This window comes from Apodemus sylvaticus, chromosome 2 (genome assembly GCF_947179515.1).
Source record: "Apodemus sylvaticus chromosome 2, mApoSyl1.1, whole genome shotgun sequence".
Taxonomy (NCBI): domain Eukaryota; kingdom Metazoa; phylum Chordata; class Mammalia; order Rodentia; family Muridae; genus Apodemus; species Apodemus sylvaticus.
Genome location: NC_067473.1, coordinates 32445862 through 32463244, shown reverse-complemented (window position 1 = coordinate 32463244; position 17383 = coordinate 32445862). Strand labels below are relative to the sequence as shown.

At 36.9% G+C, this 17383-nt stretch overlaps 1 protein-coding gene across 3 annotated transcripts in view; it reads right to left on the bottom strand.

The window, feature by feature from the left end:
- Positions 1-5687: 5687 nt before the first annotated feature.
- Positions 5688-17383, bottom strand: part of Glcci1 (glucocorticoid induced 1) — a 75844-nt gene continuing 64148 nt past the window's right edge. For all 3 annotated transcript variants that reach the window (XM_052173236.1, XM_052173237.1, XM_052173238.1), the window contains exons 7-8: positions 9780-9900; positions 5688-8578 (exon numbers count right to left, since the gene is read on the bottom strand). In XM_052173236.1, coding sequence (XP_052029196.1) covers positions 8233-8578; positions 9780-9900 — 467 coding nt within the window. In that variant the 3' untranslated portion in view covers positions 5688-8232. The remainder of the gene's footprint in view (positions 8579-9779; positions 9901-17383) is intronic.

The following is a 17383-nucleotide window of genomic DNA, read 5'->3' as shown; positions in this document are numbered from 1 at the left end:
TCCTGGCTAAAGGATTGCCATCAGAGTTATGCTCCAATCAGCTGCCAAGGCTTGCGTAGTATTTATAGTGTGAAAGAGAACCTATTCTGGCTATCATAAAATCTTTTAGAGAAAAACGATCTAATTGTTTAAATTCTTAGTGCTAAGAAACAGGCTATTGCACATGAGAGAAATCCTCACCAAACTGATCTGGAACCTCTGGGCAGGGGCGGGGTGGTAAAAACATATATTTCTCTTTTTGAGAGATGCAAATGCCTATGGAATGGGATAGCCCACTTCAGAGGCAGTGGGTTACCAGCCTCTTGGTAACCAAGGAAAAACAAAACACCACAAGATGTTCAAGGGGGAGTGGGGTGGGGCTGGAGAGATGGCTCAGTGGTTAAGAGCGCTGACTGATCTTCCAAAGGTCCTGAGTTGATTCCCAGCAACCACATGGTGGCTCATGACCATCCGTAATGAGATCTGATGCCCTCTTCTGGTGTGTCTGGAGACAGATCTATCTATCTATATCTATATCTATATCTATATCTATATCTATATCTATATCTATATCTATATCTATATCTATATCTATATCTATCTATCTATATATATATATAAAGTAAATCTTTAAAAAATAATAAAATAAAAAAATGTTCAAGTGGGGTATAGTAGTATGTACTTTAGCTGTAGCACTTGGGAGGTTGATGCTGCACGGTTATGAGTTTCAGACCAACCTGGGCTATATAACACAATTCTGTCTCAAAAATAAAACAGACGAGAAAGAAACGAAGAGTTCAAGGGTAGAAAAATCTTTTTCTAACTTTTATCTTCCTCTCTCCTTTATGTCAACACTCTTTAAAACATGATCAATTATTCAGCTCTTTCAGCATTATTTCCCAAGGAGATCCCTGTTTCCAGGAGCCTTAGACATCCTTGTATTTCACCGGGTTTCTTAGCTGGTCTAATTTTAGGTTAACTTTAGACTCACACAGTAGAGGTGTACCATCATTTGATTTTCGAATGATGACATTTTCTATGAGACTGTTTTGTTATGGCAAATTTTCATCATTAACTTGACAGGATTTAGAATCTTCTACTACAACCCTGGGCATGTCTGAAAGCCATCTTGAACATGGCAGCACAATCCAACTGGCCTCAGACCGAATAAAGAAAGGAAAAGGGTCTGTGGAGCTGTGAGGAAATTCAGCCTCACAGTGTTTCCACTGCCGTGGACACCTTCCCCGCTGTCACCCACTCTGAGCTCCAGGAATTCCCAGCTTATGTTACATTTTGTAGGTGTTTGGTCACAGTGATGAGAAAACCAACTTAGGCACGGTCCCTAAGAAGTGAGGTCGTTAATGGAAATCACTTCACCTTTGGAACTCGTCTGCAAAAGGAATTTGGAATAATTTGAAACTTTGGGTGAGAAAAACCCAGATAGGCACAACTTAATAAGCCATTCGGATGGGGATTTGGAAGACACAATGCCCAAGAGAAAGGCAGATCTGTGGAGGTCAGCCCAGGAGGTTTCAGAGGCAGAGGATTCTAGTGGGAACTGGACCACTGACCATTCATGCTACATTGTACACATCAAAGAATCAGTCAACATCCTGCTAATATTCTGAATGTATAAGTTAGGAGGAATCAGAAAGTGATGAACTAAGTTGTCTGGAAGAGAATATTTCAAAACAGTGTATCGCTGAAGATGTGGTATGGTTGGTACATACTGACTGCTTAGGTCTCTATTAAGAAGACACACACACACACACACACACACACACTGTGCCGTTTGGTGAGGAAAGGACTACAAGTGTAAAGGTGCACAGTAGGTAAGGTGAAAGCAACTCTCCTTGTTAGGTAAATTAGTGTCATTAAAGAGAAGTAGCCTATTCTCTGCATGGGGACAGGAGGAAAGGTGCTGAGAGGCTATAGCATATATATAGACCAGCTATAGCATACCCCAAATTTATTTGAAGAGAGTTTGAGTTGAGAATGCTATTGCAAGGATCCACTGTCCAAAAAAATAACCACCCAGGAGAGTATTTTCCCAGCTTCTAGTTATGCACCCAGGCCAATATGGCTGTGATAGAAGAGGAACAGACTGTCATAAGTAGGAGATGGAAGCTGTCAGTGTGGTCCACTTGTGCTGGTACACAGCGATTTACACAGAGGCTGTGCCAAGGTTCCAGAAAGCCACTGAAGTCAGGCAATCTGGTGCAGGGCTAAAGATTCCCTAAAAAGATGCTCTGGGGATCCATTGCATGAAGCTTTGAAAATGAAGCCCAAATTGCAATGGAAAGCTAAGTGTGTTGGAGATTCCAGGACTATGGAATATCCACCAAGGAAAGGTAAAAGCCATGGAGTGAAGCTGGCCCAAGAGAGTAGAACTGTTGAAGAAGGGCTACTCCGATCCATCGGGTCTCAGAAATCCTATCAGAAGCCCATATGCTGGACAGGCAGCTGCAGAATATGGTGTTTGCCCTGTGGGATTTAGGCCTATTTTGGCCATATCTTTGCTTGCTTCATTCTGCCATTTTAGAAAATGAATGTTATTTTTTTTTCCTGTGCTTTGATTTTACAGGGGCTCATAGAGAAAATACATGTCTGAGTGAAGTTTGGTCTTGGCCTCTCAAAAACAATATTGGAAATGTTCAAACACTTGGAGATGAACTAAATGCTATGTACTGCATGCTAAGGTAGTCATAAAAGCCTTCTGATGGGCCAGGGATGGAATAATCTGGAATAAAGTGTTATGTATGGTGTCGAAGTTGACAAGGGGTTGACTTGTAATGGTGAACCATGTTGTCAACTTGACTGGATTGAGAACCGTAAGACATACCTCTAGGCATATCTGTGAGCTTCCAGAAGTTGAGGAGGAAAAACTCACTCTGAATTATAGATAAAACATCCTGTGGGCTAGGGTCCCAAGTAAAAATGGAGTCAGTCAGCAGAGCACCCACCATTTTTCTTCCTCTGCACCTTGTTTTCACCAAAACGTGAGGGGTCCTAGCCATACACTTGGGTCACCATGAACATCACTATGGCGTGCCCACCATAGTGGACTGTATTCCTCTGAAATGGGAGCACAAATAAAACCTGCAACTAGTCTGCTTCGTTGTGTCTGGTATTTGGCTACAGTGATAGGAAAGTAATGAGTGCAGCTACTTTTATGTGTCCATTCTGAAAAAGTAAGCCTTATTTCCCAGATCTGGATCTAACTACATGATGTAAAATAGGGTAATAAAGCGTGATTACATAGAGAGGTAGTACCTGCTTACTAAGCCTACATGTTTTCATAAATCCTAGCACCTTAAAACAATAAGCACATACCCTCTTACACACCTACTGAAAGTCAGGCACTTAGGAAGAGCAGTTTAGCTCAGCATTCTGGCCCAAGGTAACTGGTGAGACTGTACTTACCTTTAACCTTATCTGGTCTGGCAGCTATTTCTATATATTGGTGGGCCAAAGCCTCCACTAACCACAACTCAGTCTTTCACAGACTTCTTAGGTTCCTCACGGTACTCCTTCCCATCCTCTCATTGGAATGGTTCTGAGAAAGCTGTACACCTAAGACATCGGTCTTTTTATAACCTACCTTCAGAATTGACACCTCATCTCATCTGCCATATTTATCTCAGAAGCCATGTGGTCCAGTTCACACTTAAAGGGACAATTATGCTATCCTTTAAAGAGAAGAGTTTCAAAGACTATTTATTGTAAAGTTTTTATTTTTATAAATAATACTGCAAAGGCTAGAGATGGGGAGATGTGTATGGCAAGGTATGAAGGAAGAATCCATGTTACTCTCAGCATATCTCTCTAGAAACTTTTGCCTAGCCATTTGGAATCACTCCAAATCCTGTCCTTGGAGACTTCAACATATAAGTTTTGTTTGAGAGGAAAAACTGAGTAAGTCCTATTAAGAATCTAAGTTTTAGATTATTTTTGGTCTTTCATTCTTCTTCCAGGATATAAGACAGAACTCTTCTGAATAGAGAGAGAATGGGGAGAATGTCTGTGGCCAGTACCAAGAGTTTGTATGACCCACTTGAATAGAAATTCTAGTTTCTATGGCTATAGACCCAATCATGCTCCCAAGGTTTTGAACACAGACTCCTCCCTCAAAGAGAATATATCCAGCTCAGAAGACTGCTAGATGGCTAGTACAGATAGGAAAAGCTGGCTTGACATAAGGCTAAAGTGTAGAGAGCCTTATTGAGGTGCCATGCCAGCCGGCAGGAACTTGACATGGACCAATGTGAAGTTCCTCTCCCAGCCTTTGAGCAGAACCTGCAGTTTTCTGAAAAACACTAGCCACCTGCAGAGCAACTGAACCAGTTCTGAGGAGAAGTTTCCAGCCTTTGGGGGAAGGGTTTTCCTCTGCCTATATATTTGGAGTCCTCCATTAAATCTTGAGACCTTGAGCAGCAGGTGTTGTCTCGGTCTCCATCTCTTTTCACCGCCTTCCCATACATCCCCAGCTTCCCTTCCAGGTAACCCGTTCGATGTAACTGTGGGCAGTTACAGTAAAGTGCTACTTTTATTACATTTAATCACTGAGGTTGAGTTAAGCTGGAAGTCTGAGTTAATAATAAGTACAGGTACAAACCAGATACCAGCATTAAGATCTTGAACAGAAGTATAAATTAAGCAATTATTTTTCCAAATAACTGTGCAGGTTCACATGTCCAATGGGCCAAGAATGAAATGTTTAGGTAGGTACAAGAGTTCTGATTATTAGAGATGGGTATAGAAGGTAAAAGCCACCTACAGAGCAGTAGAAAATACATAAAGAATGAACTTCAAACTAGGTGGCACTTTTCAGTGTGGGGTGGCAGGTGGCCACTGAAAACTCATAATTACAGCTGTTTTAGGTGGATCTAGGGGGAACACCTACACCCCCCGGCTTCATTTCTCTCCCTTGCTCCTAAAGTTTGGTTATTTCTCATGGCTCCTTGTATTAAGCTTATTTTATGATTAAGTCAAACATGGGGATGAAAATGTAACTTTCCTTCACATTTAGTTGCAATTGAAATTTAAAAACACTTAGAAAAATTTTCTGCATGGACTATACCCTCAGTACATGACCTTTTATATTCTGTTTTTTCTCAACCAAAAAATGGCAATAAAGTAAGTATTTTTAAGTTTAATATGTCAATTTTTGTCTAATTCTTTTATGTATCAGAAATAATACTCTGGGGCAAATCACAGTGGTTTCCCAAAATGTTTGCTATTTGTGTAACTGTTTACTGGCATAAAACACATATTAGCTTTGTTTTGTTAAAACTGTGGTCCTTTTTATATTGAACCTAGTCAGATTAAAACAAACTACTATAATAGTTTTATAGGAAACATGCAACTTCTTTGAGGTGATTTTACTGAATTTAAACTCATTCCCTAAAAATTCTTAGGCATAGGAATGAAGCAGAACAACGTTTTCTCTGTTAGAAACGCTCACAGCTGGAAGTAGCGCAAAACTGTGGACTCCAAACATCCAACTTGTTACCCTGGATGCAAAGTGTGCAAATGAAATGTCAAGAGGAAACCAAACTGGAGAAATCTGATCCAATTAAGATGCCCCACAGCTTGAGACCTACAGGTCAGGAACTCAGCAAGCACCAATACTGCCATTACTTAAGGCAGAATTCCCCTCGATGAGTAACTTGCTGACAACCAGTCTTTTTAAAAACACATGTAAACTATTCCAGTTTTACTAATAACTTTATTTAAATAAGACACAGGAACTTCTATACTGAAAAAAATACAAAACAGAAGCCACACATTTCTTGTGTAAAGCCATATTATATAACTTGAATACTGTTCAGCGCAGTGGCTAAAATTAAACAGTACACCTATATACAAAATTTAAACAATTTCTGACAAGTTTCTACAGCTGGATGTAGGATACATTTGAGCTCAACAACTTCTGGGAAATTTACATGGCAAAGCATAAGCTTTAACACATTTGGTTCAAAACTTTAATATATGCTAAAAACAAATGTACAACACAATATTTAGTTTCTCATGAGAAAATAAAAGCACATCACTATAAATATCGTACATAGATTTCATCACCAAAAAAGCATATTCAGTCCATCTTTTTGAAATTGATAATGATACTATTGCATCTTAGACAAAAGCAGAGCATACGACCAACACATCATGTAATGCTAACCCAGATATCAGAAGTTAAATGGAGCTCATATTTATCTTACGGAACTAGTAATTTTCTTCCTTTAACCATAATCTACAAAATATAGTATTTTTGTCAAGGCCTGAGATTATTAGGGTTAAAGGTGTCTGCTGCTGAGAAGATTGTTTTAAAAGGTTCCCCTGTGAAAATGGCAAGAGTCAACTGAGTCCTTTTCTCCATGAGTCTCTGTAACACTGACTGTGAGCCAGAACGCACCTTCAGGAGAGAGTGTTACTGCAAACTTTGGTGGAAAGGAGCGACTGAGGTGATGAAATAACACACAGAACACACACATCTGGGTGCACATGTATGCACATACATGCACAGCATTTTGTAAAACTTAACATAGTGTCACTTCATCAGCTCATCCTTCTACTCATCGACTCCTTAGAAGAGTCAAAGAAAAACTCAGGAATGATCTAAGGAACCCTGAACATAAACTGTAAGCAACTTCTTCCCCTAATTCTAAAAACAAAACCAAACAAAAATCAACCAACCAACAACACCAAAAAAAAAAAAAAAATGTGCCACACACTTTAGGTGGAAATGAGAGAACTCTAGGCTCTAACTGAACTGAAAGCAATGGAATATAAATACAAAAGCTTCCCTTTACTTTTGCATAAGCTGTGCTGCAGAAAAAAAATCTGAAGTCAGGCTCTCCAGGTGGCAACAGGAATCTCTATGGCTCTCTTCACACTTTGTGGAGAACTTCTGTCAAGTCTGCAAGTTCAAGGCTATTAACTTGGGGTTCTGCTCCACTCCACACATTCTACGTCTTAACAAAAATTATTCATGATAGTGTTATCTGAGGCTTAAATGAGACAGCTTTAAGCTATTGCTCTTGTAAGTCAACAAGAAATCTGCTTGCTTATGCTGCAATGGTTCTGAGACATACACATTCTCTCTACAAGAATACAACTCATTTATCAAATACTTGAGGAAAACAGTAACCAAAAAGTCTCACTTTGTAACCAGCAAATTAGAATTTTCTAAAATGAAGCTAAACATAAATATGTCTTTAGATAAAAATAGTAGCAATTATGACCCCAATGGCCAATATAAACGAAAATCCTTAATTACTTATTTCTGTAAAACTTCACTTGCTTTGAAATCAAATCCAGCCATTCTTGCATTTAAATTCCATCACACACAATGTGGAATGTTTATGTACAGTCTACTACTGAAGCTTTATTTGCAACATTGTAACAGTCATTCATTAACTGAGCAACACAACTTTTTTTCTTAAAAAAGCCACATTTACACATGTTGAAACAGTGAATGCAACAGTTGTTCTACTGGTAACCACATGACAAAAGTGATGTCACACACCACAGGTTTGCTGGTTCTCCTCATGTCCCCCATACCCAGGATTATCATCTCCTAGGGATGAATGCACTTCTTATTCTAATGTGGAATGGAATGAAGAAAAGGAAATGCATAAAACAAGGAAAGGCAAAAGAGTGATGTTCCCTCTTTAGCTTTGTAGCTGTGAAATATTTAATATCCCAATATGACATACATTCCAAGTTACCTGAGTTTAGACTTCAACTGAAGTACCTGAAGCTAGGCCATTGGGTGGGCACTGTGCAACTGTTGTGGCCATTTTTTTTTTTTTGCATTGTATGTATTATAGAAGTTAGAAACAAACACCTGGATCAATTGTAAACATAATCCTGAAGTACAGTATTTTCCATAGGACAAAACACAGCAAGACATTTTCTACTTAGACAGGCAACTTTTTGAAATAGAGCTTATTCATACTGAAAATTTTGGAACAAAACACAGGACACAGTACTAATCTGTCAGACATACTATGAAATGCATAGTCTCCACTTAAATGCTGAATGACACACACATTTTTGCAAGCATTACTGCTTTCCACAAAAACTGCTGAAGAGAAGTCGGTCCCTGCCAAGATCAGTGTTAATAGCTATTTTATGATGCTAAGTATTTTGCTGTTGGTGGTGTTCAGAAAGTTGTCACTCCATGCAGATAGATGTCTGAGATCTCATTCCCAATCCATGGAACATGGGTGGAGGCCAGCTCCCCCTCTGTTAGATCATCACATAGTTCTGAGTGGAGCTGTGTTCCTCCGCCTGTAAATCCTGGAGAAGCTGCTGCTGCTGTGATGGCTGCGGGGCAGAGGGCTCCAGGGAGTCGGCTGTGCTGGTGTCATCAGAAAGAGATGTGAAAGAAACACGGGAGGAGAGCTGCTCTACGGTTAGTGTTGCCAGGGCGGAGCTCTGGCCAGAATTAGGGGAGTTCTTGAGCATCAGGTCAGAGGCAGGTAAGAGAGGGCCTAGAAGTTTTACAGGACAGAAAGCTGATCCAGTCGGGATGAAGTTAACCTTGTTTTTGTCAGGACATGAAAAGAGAGGGGCCGAGATAGGCTGACGGGACCTAAAACCATAAAGCAGAATTAGTTTTCAGATTACTCTAAAGTACTTTGTGAATAAATTGGAGTTTTCTAAAACGGCTACAATATGAATGGCAGGAATGAATTATGTGCACACAGAGGAGAAACATCTTCCATAGCACAGGTAGCTGGGAGACTATCACATACAGGGTATTGAAATGACATTTAAGGAAAAAAGAATTTTCAAAAGGGCCGGACAAATTTTTAGAGATCTTTGGTTTGTTTCCAATCATTGAGGTATATAAAAGAAATTCTACACTGTACTTGAGTATTATACACATTTAGGATGAACTTCACTAATACAAAGTATAAATAGAGATGTTACTTATCGTTTATTTGATTTTAAGCCCTTTCAACTTTTTCTGCTTCTTTAGATATACATCTATCAATACAGATGGGGAAAAACTGTTTTCTGTGATCTTTCAATCAGCCAAAAGAATAGAGTCCGTATTCCTACCACACCCACTCTCCAAACTAACCAATAACTAACTCTGGTACAGTCTCTGTTCCCTTCTGGGATGCAAGAGAAGCAGTCTGCATTTGGTACCCACAGGGACAAAGGAATGAATGCGGTACACCAAGAGCGACATAGTCACCTGTTTTTCTAATTTAATTCCTAACCTGTCAATATTGAAAATTTAAAATAAAAAAGAACAGAAAACATGAATTCATGAGTAAACACGCTAGACATGTCTACAGAAGGAAACCACCTTCCCTCTGACCTGCAGAAACACAGACCATCTGCAAGCTTCTTGCATGTGGTCACTAGTCTTACTCTTAAATGTATTTCTGTCAGTCAACTAAACTAACAGTTTTGAAAGAAAAATCTCAAAGATTAAAAAATGGAGCTTTTTAAAGTAGAAAATACAAGGAGAGAAAAATAGTAAGTGACAATGCAGAGAGAAAGAACTGAGGAGAAGGAAAGGAAACAAGGAGAAAGGGAGAAAGGAAAGACAGGAAGGGCAAGGGGGAGACTAAGGGTGGACTTCTCAGTTTACAGTTCTGGCTCATGCATTTCTAGTAGCCTTCCAATCCTCACTGAAGGACCTTTTGTCTATTCAATTCTCTTTTCCAAATTTGCTTTTGGAACAAGTATCAGCTGGACAGAGGAGGAGTTGATTCATCTGTAATCAACATCTCAGTAAAAAGTTTCAGATCCCAGCTGACAGGGAAGACATTACTTACGCCATTTCCTCAAAGACCTTCACTCGCTCACATCCCTCTGGGGGCTCCCGTTTGAACATGTAGCTGTTGTTTGGTTTGGGAGATGAAGCATACTTGGGTAACGGTGAGCTACTCCCACTGTCTGTAAATTTAAAGCAGTTATATTAACTAGGAGTTCAAAGTGCTGTTAAATTAAACTTGATTTCCAAACAGATCTTTTTTTTTCCACAACAAAGCCAGCCTCTTATCATTGCAAAGGTATTTCTAACAGCCTTGTATGATACTTTTTTTAAACAAAAACTTAAATTCAACAGTAATCTGCCATACCACAGAATATAAAAAGATGACATTTTAGCCCAGAAAACTGTTTTAAGAAAATCATAGTTGTAATCTGAAAAAAATATAAATGAATTCAGTAATCTGCATTAATCATACAGAAGAATTATAAGATTAATTATATAATCTTAATATTATATTAAGGCATTCTCTACATGATCTCTCACTAGCCAACTTAATTGTGATTTTTATATACAAATAATTTTTATTACAAAAGTTCCTAATAAATGACACTTTTAAAACACTAGTAATAATAACCACACAGGGCAAAACAAGTTTGCAACGTCTTCCATGTATCCATAATAATTTTAAAAAGCATAATTTGCCCAGAAATTTTGCTTTTAGAGTCTATAAAATAGAGACTCTAAAAGAGTGCAGCTTGCATTTTGGACACTAATGACATGAAAAATCCAGAAACACTGCTCCCAAAATTTTCCTCCTATTTTTTGACCCAAAACAAAATGGTCTATTCATAAAAAGCTATAAAACCTATGTGCAACTTATCCTTTGCCTAACCAGCAAAAGTGTTTAGAAATCCAAATCCACCAAGATGTGTCATTATCTTTGTAAGACGCCAAATTGTAAACAAATCTGTATAATATAATAGTCCCATTTTCTTAAGTTCTGACTTAATTCAAATCAATGTTCACTACTAAAATACCACATACACGATCTATTGAGATGTATCATTTCCATGAATTTTGAAAAATGGTATTAACAATAAATTACATTACATTTGGTGATTTGCTTTAGTTTAGGATATGGAAAGCAGCCCAGCATTCAGAAACTGCAATGGGAACATTTTTATCACCATGAGGTACATAATACATGCTTAGAAAGTATGCACTCTAAGACTTTATTTTGTGCATATATAAGATGTTAGTCTTAGAAATGCAGATATGCACTTAGATTTGAAAGTGGCTGTCCCCCTGGCTGGGAAATCACACACTACTAGACAATATACAAAAGCACAGTTTATCACTGTTAGACATATCATTACAGAATATGCATAGAATAACCTCTTGGAATGAACTAAATAACAGAATGAGGTTTAGTTTTTTATAGATTTAATGATTTAGTATATATTATTTATAGATTTATTCAGATTTAATGATTTTCTTAGATGCAACATTTACTTATTTCTTATACACAGAAGAAAGGAGGGAAGAGATCTCTTGCCTAGGTTGATGCAGTGCACACAGGAGCTCAGTTTAGTGCTGTCTCCGAGTAAAGTTAAACTGTTAGGACTGCTCAACAACTTCTTTTTTTTTTTGTTTTTGTTTTTTGGTTTTTTTTTTTTTTTTTTTTTGTGGATTTGTTTTTTTCTAGACAGGGTTTCTCTGTATAGCCCTGGCTGTCCTGGAACTCAACTTTGTGGGGCCTTGAACTCAGAAATCTGCCTGCCTCTGCCTCCCAGAGTGCTGGGATTACAGGTGTGCGCCACCACCGCCCGGTAGGACTGAACTTCTAAGTGATTGTGAATGAGACCTTGAGTTCCCTCTCTACCTCAACCTTACTTTTCTAACAAATAGATGAACAGGCATGGGGCACCTCATTCAGATTACTGATGAGCACAGCATAGGCCACCAGGAAATGGAATCAACTTCAAGCCATGATTTTGAACCTTTAATAAGACTTTCATGCCATCAATTGGGATGTATTCCCAATAGAATTCAAGTACCCACATTATTCCCATGCAAGAAATGTCACATTGGCCTCAACTACATCACCAAGCCTATTACTCAATTTCTCTTTACACTTTTATTATAATTTCAAAGGACTCTCCCTAAATTGAAACTAGTTGTAAGCTAAATAACTAGAAAATGGATACAGTATTTTAAAATAAATGATTTTTTTATCTTAAACGTGTTTTTCTTATAATTTCAGAGGTAGTGTGTTTTAATTTATTCTCTTAAACATTCATGTTCTTTCTTTTTGTAGGGCAGTGTTAATGTTAAAAAACAAACATAAATATATAACTTAAATCTTTTTGCTTTTTCAGAAAAAAAGATCATCTGGTTATATATGGGTATTTACATTTAATATTTGGTGACCTAAAAGGACAGTATAAAATAACTATAAACAAAAGTTTGGTAAACCTGAGTTTACCAGAAGTTGAGCAGTCCTAACAGTTTAACTTTACTCAGAGACAGCACTAAACTGAGCTCCTGTGTGCACTGCATCAACCTAGGCAAGAGATCTCTTCCCTCCTTTCTTCTGTGTGTAAGAAATAAGTAAATGTCCCATTTCCATCAAGTTAGCATATAACTTAACTACTTATTATTATAGATCATACTTATGCATGTACAATATTAACACCAAATACAAGTAATTTCTGAAATATTTTCAAACAAATTAAAGCCTGGAAAAATTTAAAATTATTAAAACTTGTAATTTTATACAGAAAAAGCATTAGACCATGTGTATCTTTACCTTTCAGAAATGACTTAGTATCTCATATACTACATTCTATGACTCACAGTCCCAATATAAAAGTCATTCACATATATGACTGTTGAGTCATATAATCAGGTACATAAAGTCTTTATTATGGTTCTATTATAGCCCTAAGTTTTATATGTATATTATATTCCTATTAGATTATCAAATAAACTTACTTTCCAGGCAACGATAATAACTTATGATGCCTTTGTTTGTTTTGTGAGGTCTGGGACTTGAATGTAGGCCACACACATGCTGGATAACTGTTCTACCACGGCGCCACATGCCTAGCCCAAGCAGTGACTCATAACCCTAGCTTCATTAGAAGCATTTTAAATTCCAAAGTTCACATCTCATCTCTCAAATGAGCCTGGCTTTTTTAATTTTCTCATTTTGAAAAATCTCCTAACTATATCTGAAATAAAGGCAAACTTGAGAAATGAGAGTTAAGAGAATTCAGAATTCTGGTTTGCAATCAGACTAGCTGACTTTTACCTGTGCCTACTTACATGACCCATGTTACTGGTGCATTCCTGGCTTTTGATCCATAAAACAGGAATGACTAATAAGACACAGGTGTTTTAAAATGTAATGTAAAAGGACTAAGAAGCGCCTAAACCACAGAAAATTCTCAAGAATATTAATAACAAGTCTCTAATCTGCAAATTTTAAACAAGTATGCCATTAAAAAACTGACTCTTCCAATCTCTAGAGCAGACACTAGTCAAATAAGTGTTGTTTTAAATAGATTGACCCACACTGATGCTATTGTTACATAGATAATATCCTATTTCTTGCAGAAAGCAAGGTTATGGTATGTGTGTGTGTGTGTGTGTGTGTCCCCACACACATGTGCCTGTGTCCAGGTGCGTCTGAGTGCATGTGTCAAAGGAAGCCAGAGGAAAATCCGCAAGAGCGGCTGGATGGGCATCGACGCTCAAGGACCTACATGTCTTTACCTGCCCAGTGTTGACATTGCAAGCACAAACAACTGTGCTAGGTTGTTTACCTGGCTTCTAGGGATCAAAGTCAGGTTTTCTTGTTTGCATGGCAAGCACTTTATAGACTGAATCATCTCCATAGCACTGATGATCTTTAGAATACCAGATTCTCCAAGAATGAAGCTGTCTGGCATCAACTCTGCTATGCTAGTCATTGACCATGACGGCTAGATTGAGAGGTCTAATGTCTTGAAATTATAACCAATGCCTAAACCATTAAGAATCTTCAGACTATGAAAAAAATGATTTTGAGGATATATACAGCATTAACCAATCAAGAAATAAGAATATATTCATTCCAAAGAAGGTAGTAGTTCAATAGGAAAATAGAATTGAACAAAAATATTGAAATAAAATATTAATATAACAAAAAGCTGAAGTTAGCCTATGAATTAGGTTAGAATTATGACTGACTAGATACATGAGTCTCAACAGAATTGCTATTTCGATCAAAATTGCTACATGATCAAAATTTAGAAATTGTCAACAGGAGTAATAGTAAGGAAAGGTAATACATTTCTTAGTAAAGTTATTTTCTTTTCTTTAATTTCACCAAGAAATGAGAACTTTGTGGCTCCCCAACTCTTTCATCAAAAGTACATACGTCTACATTTGGCTACCTTTTTATTCATTAAGAGAATCACATTCTTCATGAACATTAAAAAAGCAAAACACATACATAATAACTTAAAAAGTTATTTTCAAAGACGCCAGTATTTTCAAAACAGCAATAAAGACATAAACCTTTATTGTTATAAAGAAAGTTCTTGTAAGAATACTTTTAAAATCTCTACTTAGCACCATACCTGCCTGGTATGACTGAATTTGCTAAGGAGAAAGCAATGAACTAAACTAGGGTGCCCATCGTTACTGAAACTTACAAGTTAGTAAGCAGGTAACAGCAGATCAAGTAAATTACATATGAAGAAATGTTTAAATCTTCCTTTTGTTTATATTCTAGACTGATCTATAACAGATACAACTGACTTATACTTACTGTGTACTTTGAATTATGAATGACATAACATTTACATAGACCTGTCCCATTAACTGCTACTGATATGGTACAACTGTAAAAATTATAGAATGGTAAGTATAAAGAAGTTTCTAGATTCTTATTATATACTTCCAGACACTGGAAATGTGTGCAATGTTTCATGTGGTCTTAAAGATAAATAGGTAATGATCTTAGTCAGATAAATCTACAATTGGGCAGTTTCAACATGTTATATAAAGTCCTTTGCTAGAATATTTTCAATCTTTACTTTTACTATTAAGAAGTTCTTCTAACACAGCAGGGCAGTTTTAACATGTGATATAAAGTCCTTTGTACAGTGTTTTTCATCTGTAGTTTTATCATTAAAAAATTCCTCCAAGGAGTCCCAGTAAGGATCTAATGCTGATGGTGTCACAGAAGCCAGAGATCTTGAACCAGACAAAAGGCTCTGCAGTGAACATTTGTAAGTGATGCTGTGTGGGCAGAAGGATATACTGTGGGACACACTGGGACACACCACAGCTTCCAGGATGAGCTATTGTCTATGCTTTGGTTTTTTGTTGTTGCTTGTTTGTGTTTATTGGGGGTGAAGGCTGCAAGGGAAAGGGGAGAATATGAACAGACAGGGACTGGGGTGTATGATGTGCAACATCATATTATTGTATTTACACAAAATTGTATTTGTATTTACACAAAAATAAATCAATAAAAGGTCACAAAAAAGTTACTTCAAAACCATAAAAAAGTTTTTGATAAATGGTGATTTTCAAGATAAGGTAGTTAAAACATAAATTCAACATTTGTTTTCATAATATAAATTACAAAAATAGAAAAGTCACAAATCTAAGCTTATGATTGAAGGGTAATACGGCTAAATAAGAAATAGAAAACAAGAATTAAAAAATGTCCAAACAGGCTTTAGACCCTAAAAAGACAAGCTAAATACTTTTTATTTGCTCTTTGGGGACCAAGGATTGATCATGCTTAAAACCCAAAGATTAGTAATACTAATATTTATGAGTCACTCACAATATAAATTAACTTGGTTTATAAGCCCTAGCATAGGAAATTCCATCTCCATAGCATATTTCCTTCAATAAAATATAGTTTAAACCACAAGTAATCAATTTATGGATTTTTAGAATATAACTTTTAGTAGTTGGCCTTAACAAAATGGTTCCATTTACTTCATAATTATAACACTCAATGTTTCTACAATATCTTGCAAAATTGCAGAACTTTCTAACAACTGCCTGAGTGACTTGTGCCAAGGATCTATGTCAAGCAGCAGCTTAAGTCTAGGCTTTAGGGCCTGCCCAGCACTAGTTTGGCTACCAGGGAACATTGGCAGAGCTGCTAAAAGAGGTAATATTTTGATGCTGTCATCTGTATTTTATATATATTTCCATTGCAATTTAGACATGCTGATGTAGAAGAACTTAGGCCAACTCTTGGGATATATTTTTGCCATTGTTAATATAAGAGGTGTCAAGATGAGAGCTCCTATCCTGAATTGGAGGTTCTTCAAATGAGGTTTATTTCTTTATTAGGTTTTTTTTTTTTAATTTTATTAGATATTTTCTTTATTTACATTTCAAATGTTATCCCTTTCCTTGTTTCCCCTCCGAAAACCCTCCATCCCCCTCCCCCTGCTTTCTTACCCACTCACTCACACCTCCCTGTCCTGGCATTCCCCTACACTGGGGCAGCAAACCTTCTCAGGACCAAGGGCCTCTCCTCTCATTGATGTCAGACAAGGCCACCCTCTACTACATATGCGGCTGGAGCCAAGCTAGCCTAGTGGCTCAACACACGTGACCAGGCTGCTCTAAGTCTTTGGGTTACGAGAAAATAACAGAACCTAACCCAAATGAACAAGCAAACTCAAAACGAAAATCTCCACCTCAAACAAGTTTCTCCAACAACTGGTCTTTTCTCAACAAAGTATTTTTGTTCTTCATCATTTGCAACTGATGAATCAGAAAAAAAAAAAGCCTGCTATTTAATTCTTTAGTTGAAAATTATACATGATTCATGACGAATAGATATTATAAATAGGCAGAGAAAACATTAGCAACGTCAGAAAAAGGATAAATACGTAATAGAAGAATACTAAAAAATAACTGGCTCACCAGCACCCCTTTCAGTAGAATATATATATTCATTGCAGTTGATTCTCTCTTCCTCATGAGAATGGCCTAAGTATTTTAACCAAAGAAATGTCTTAGAGCAACGACAGTATGAAGGGACTCCAAGAGGATCTTAGCTGACTAGAAAAATCACAGTTCTATGTCCACAGTTGATGAAAACCAACAAGAATTAGATTGCTTTTACTTTTTATCTTAACTGGATATAAAAAGACCCAAAGTTTAGCATAAAAACATAAATTATAAGGCAAAATTAATATTGAAAAATACAAAGTACTCCAAAATTTAGATTTTCAAAGAGAAGCCACAGGCCAAAGACTATTCTATAGTTGATATATAATATACAAGCTCCCTAACCTGATAAGCCACTTTTTTTTCCATTTAGTATTCAAAACATTGTTTAAAATACTAAATATTTGTAAGAACATATTATCTTTACATTCCTATTACTCTCTGAGATTACAACTTCCTTAAGACAAAGAATATTTATTCTTCTCTACTTGTCTACTTTCTAGCACAGAACCTGATGTGTAGCATATGCTACCAAATATTTAAGTAAACCAGAAGAAAGAAAACTTAGTTCAAAAGGACAGGTCTTTATACCCAGCTCTAAAAAAATATATGTGTATGTATATATGCACATATAAATTTAAAAACACCATTTTAATGATCTCTTTGTGTTTTTCTTGAGAACTAGAATTT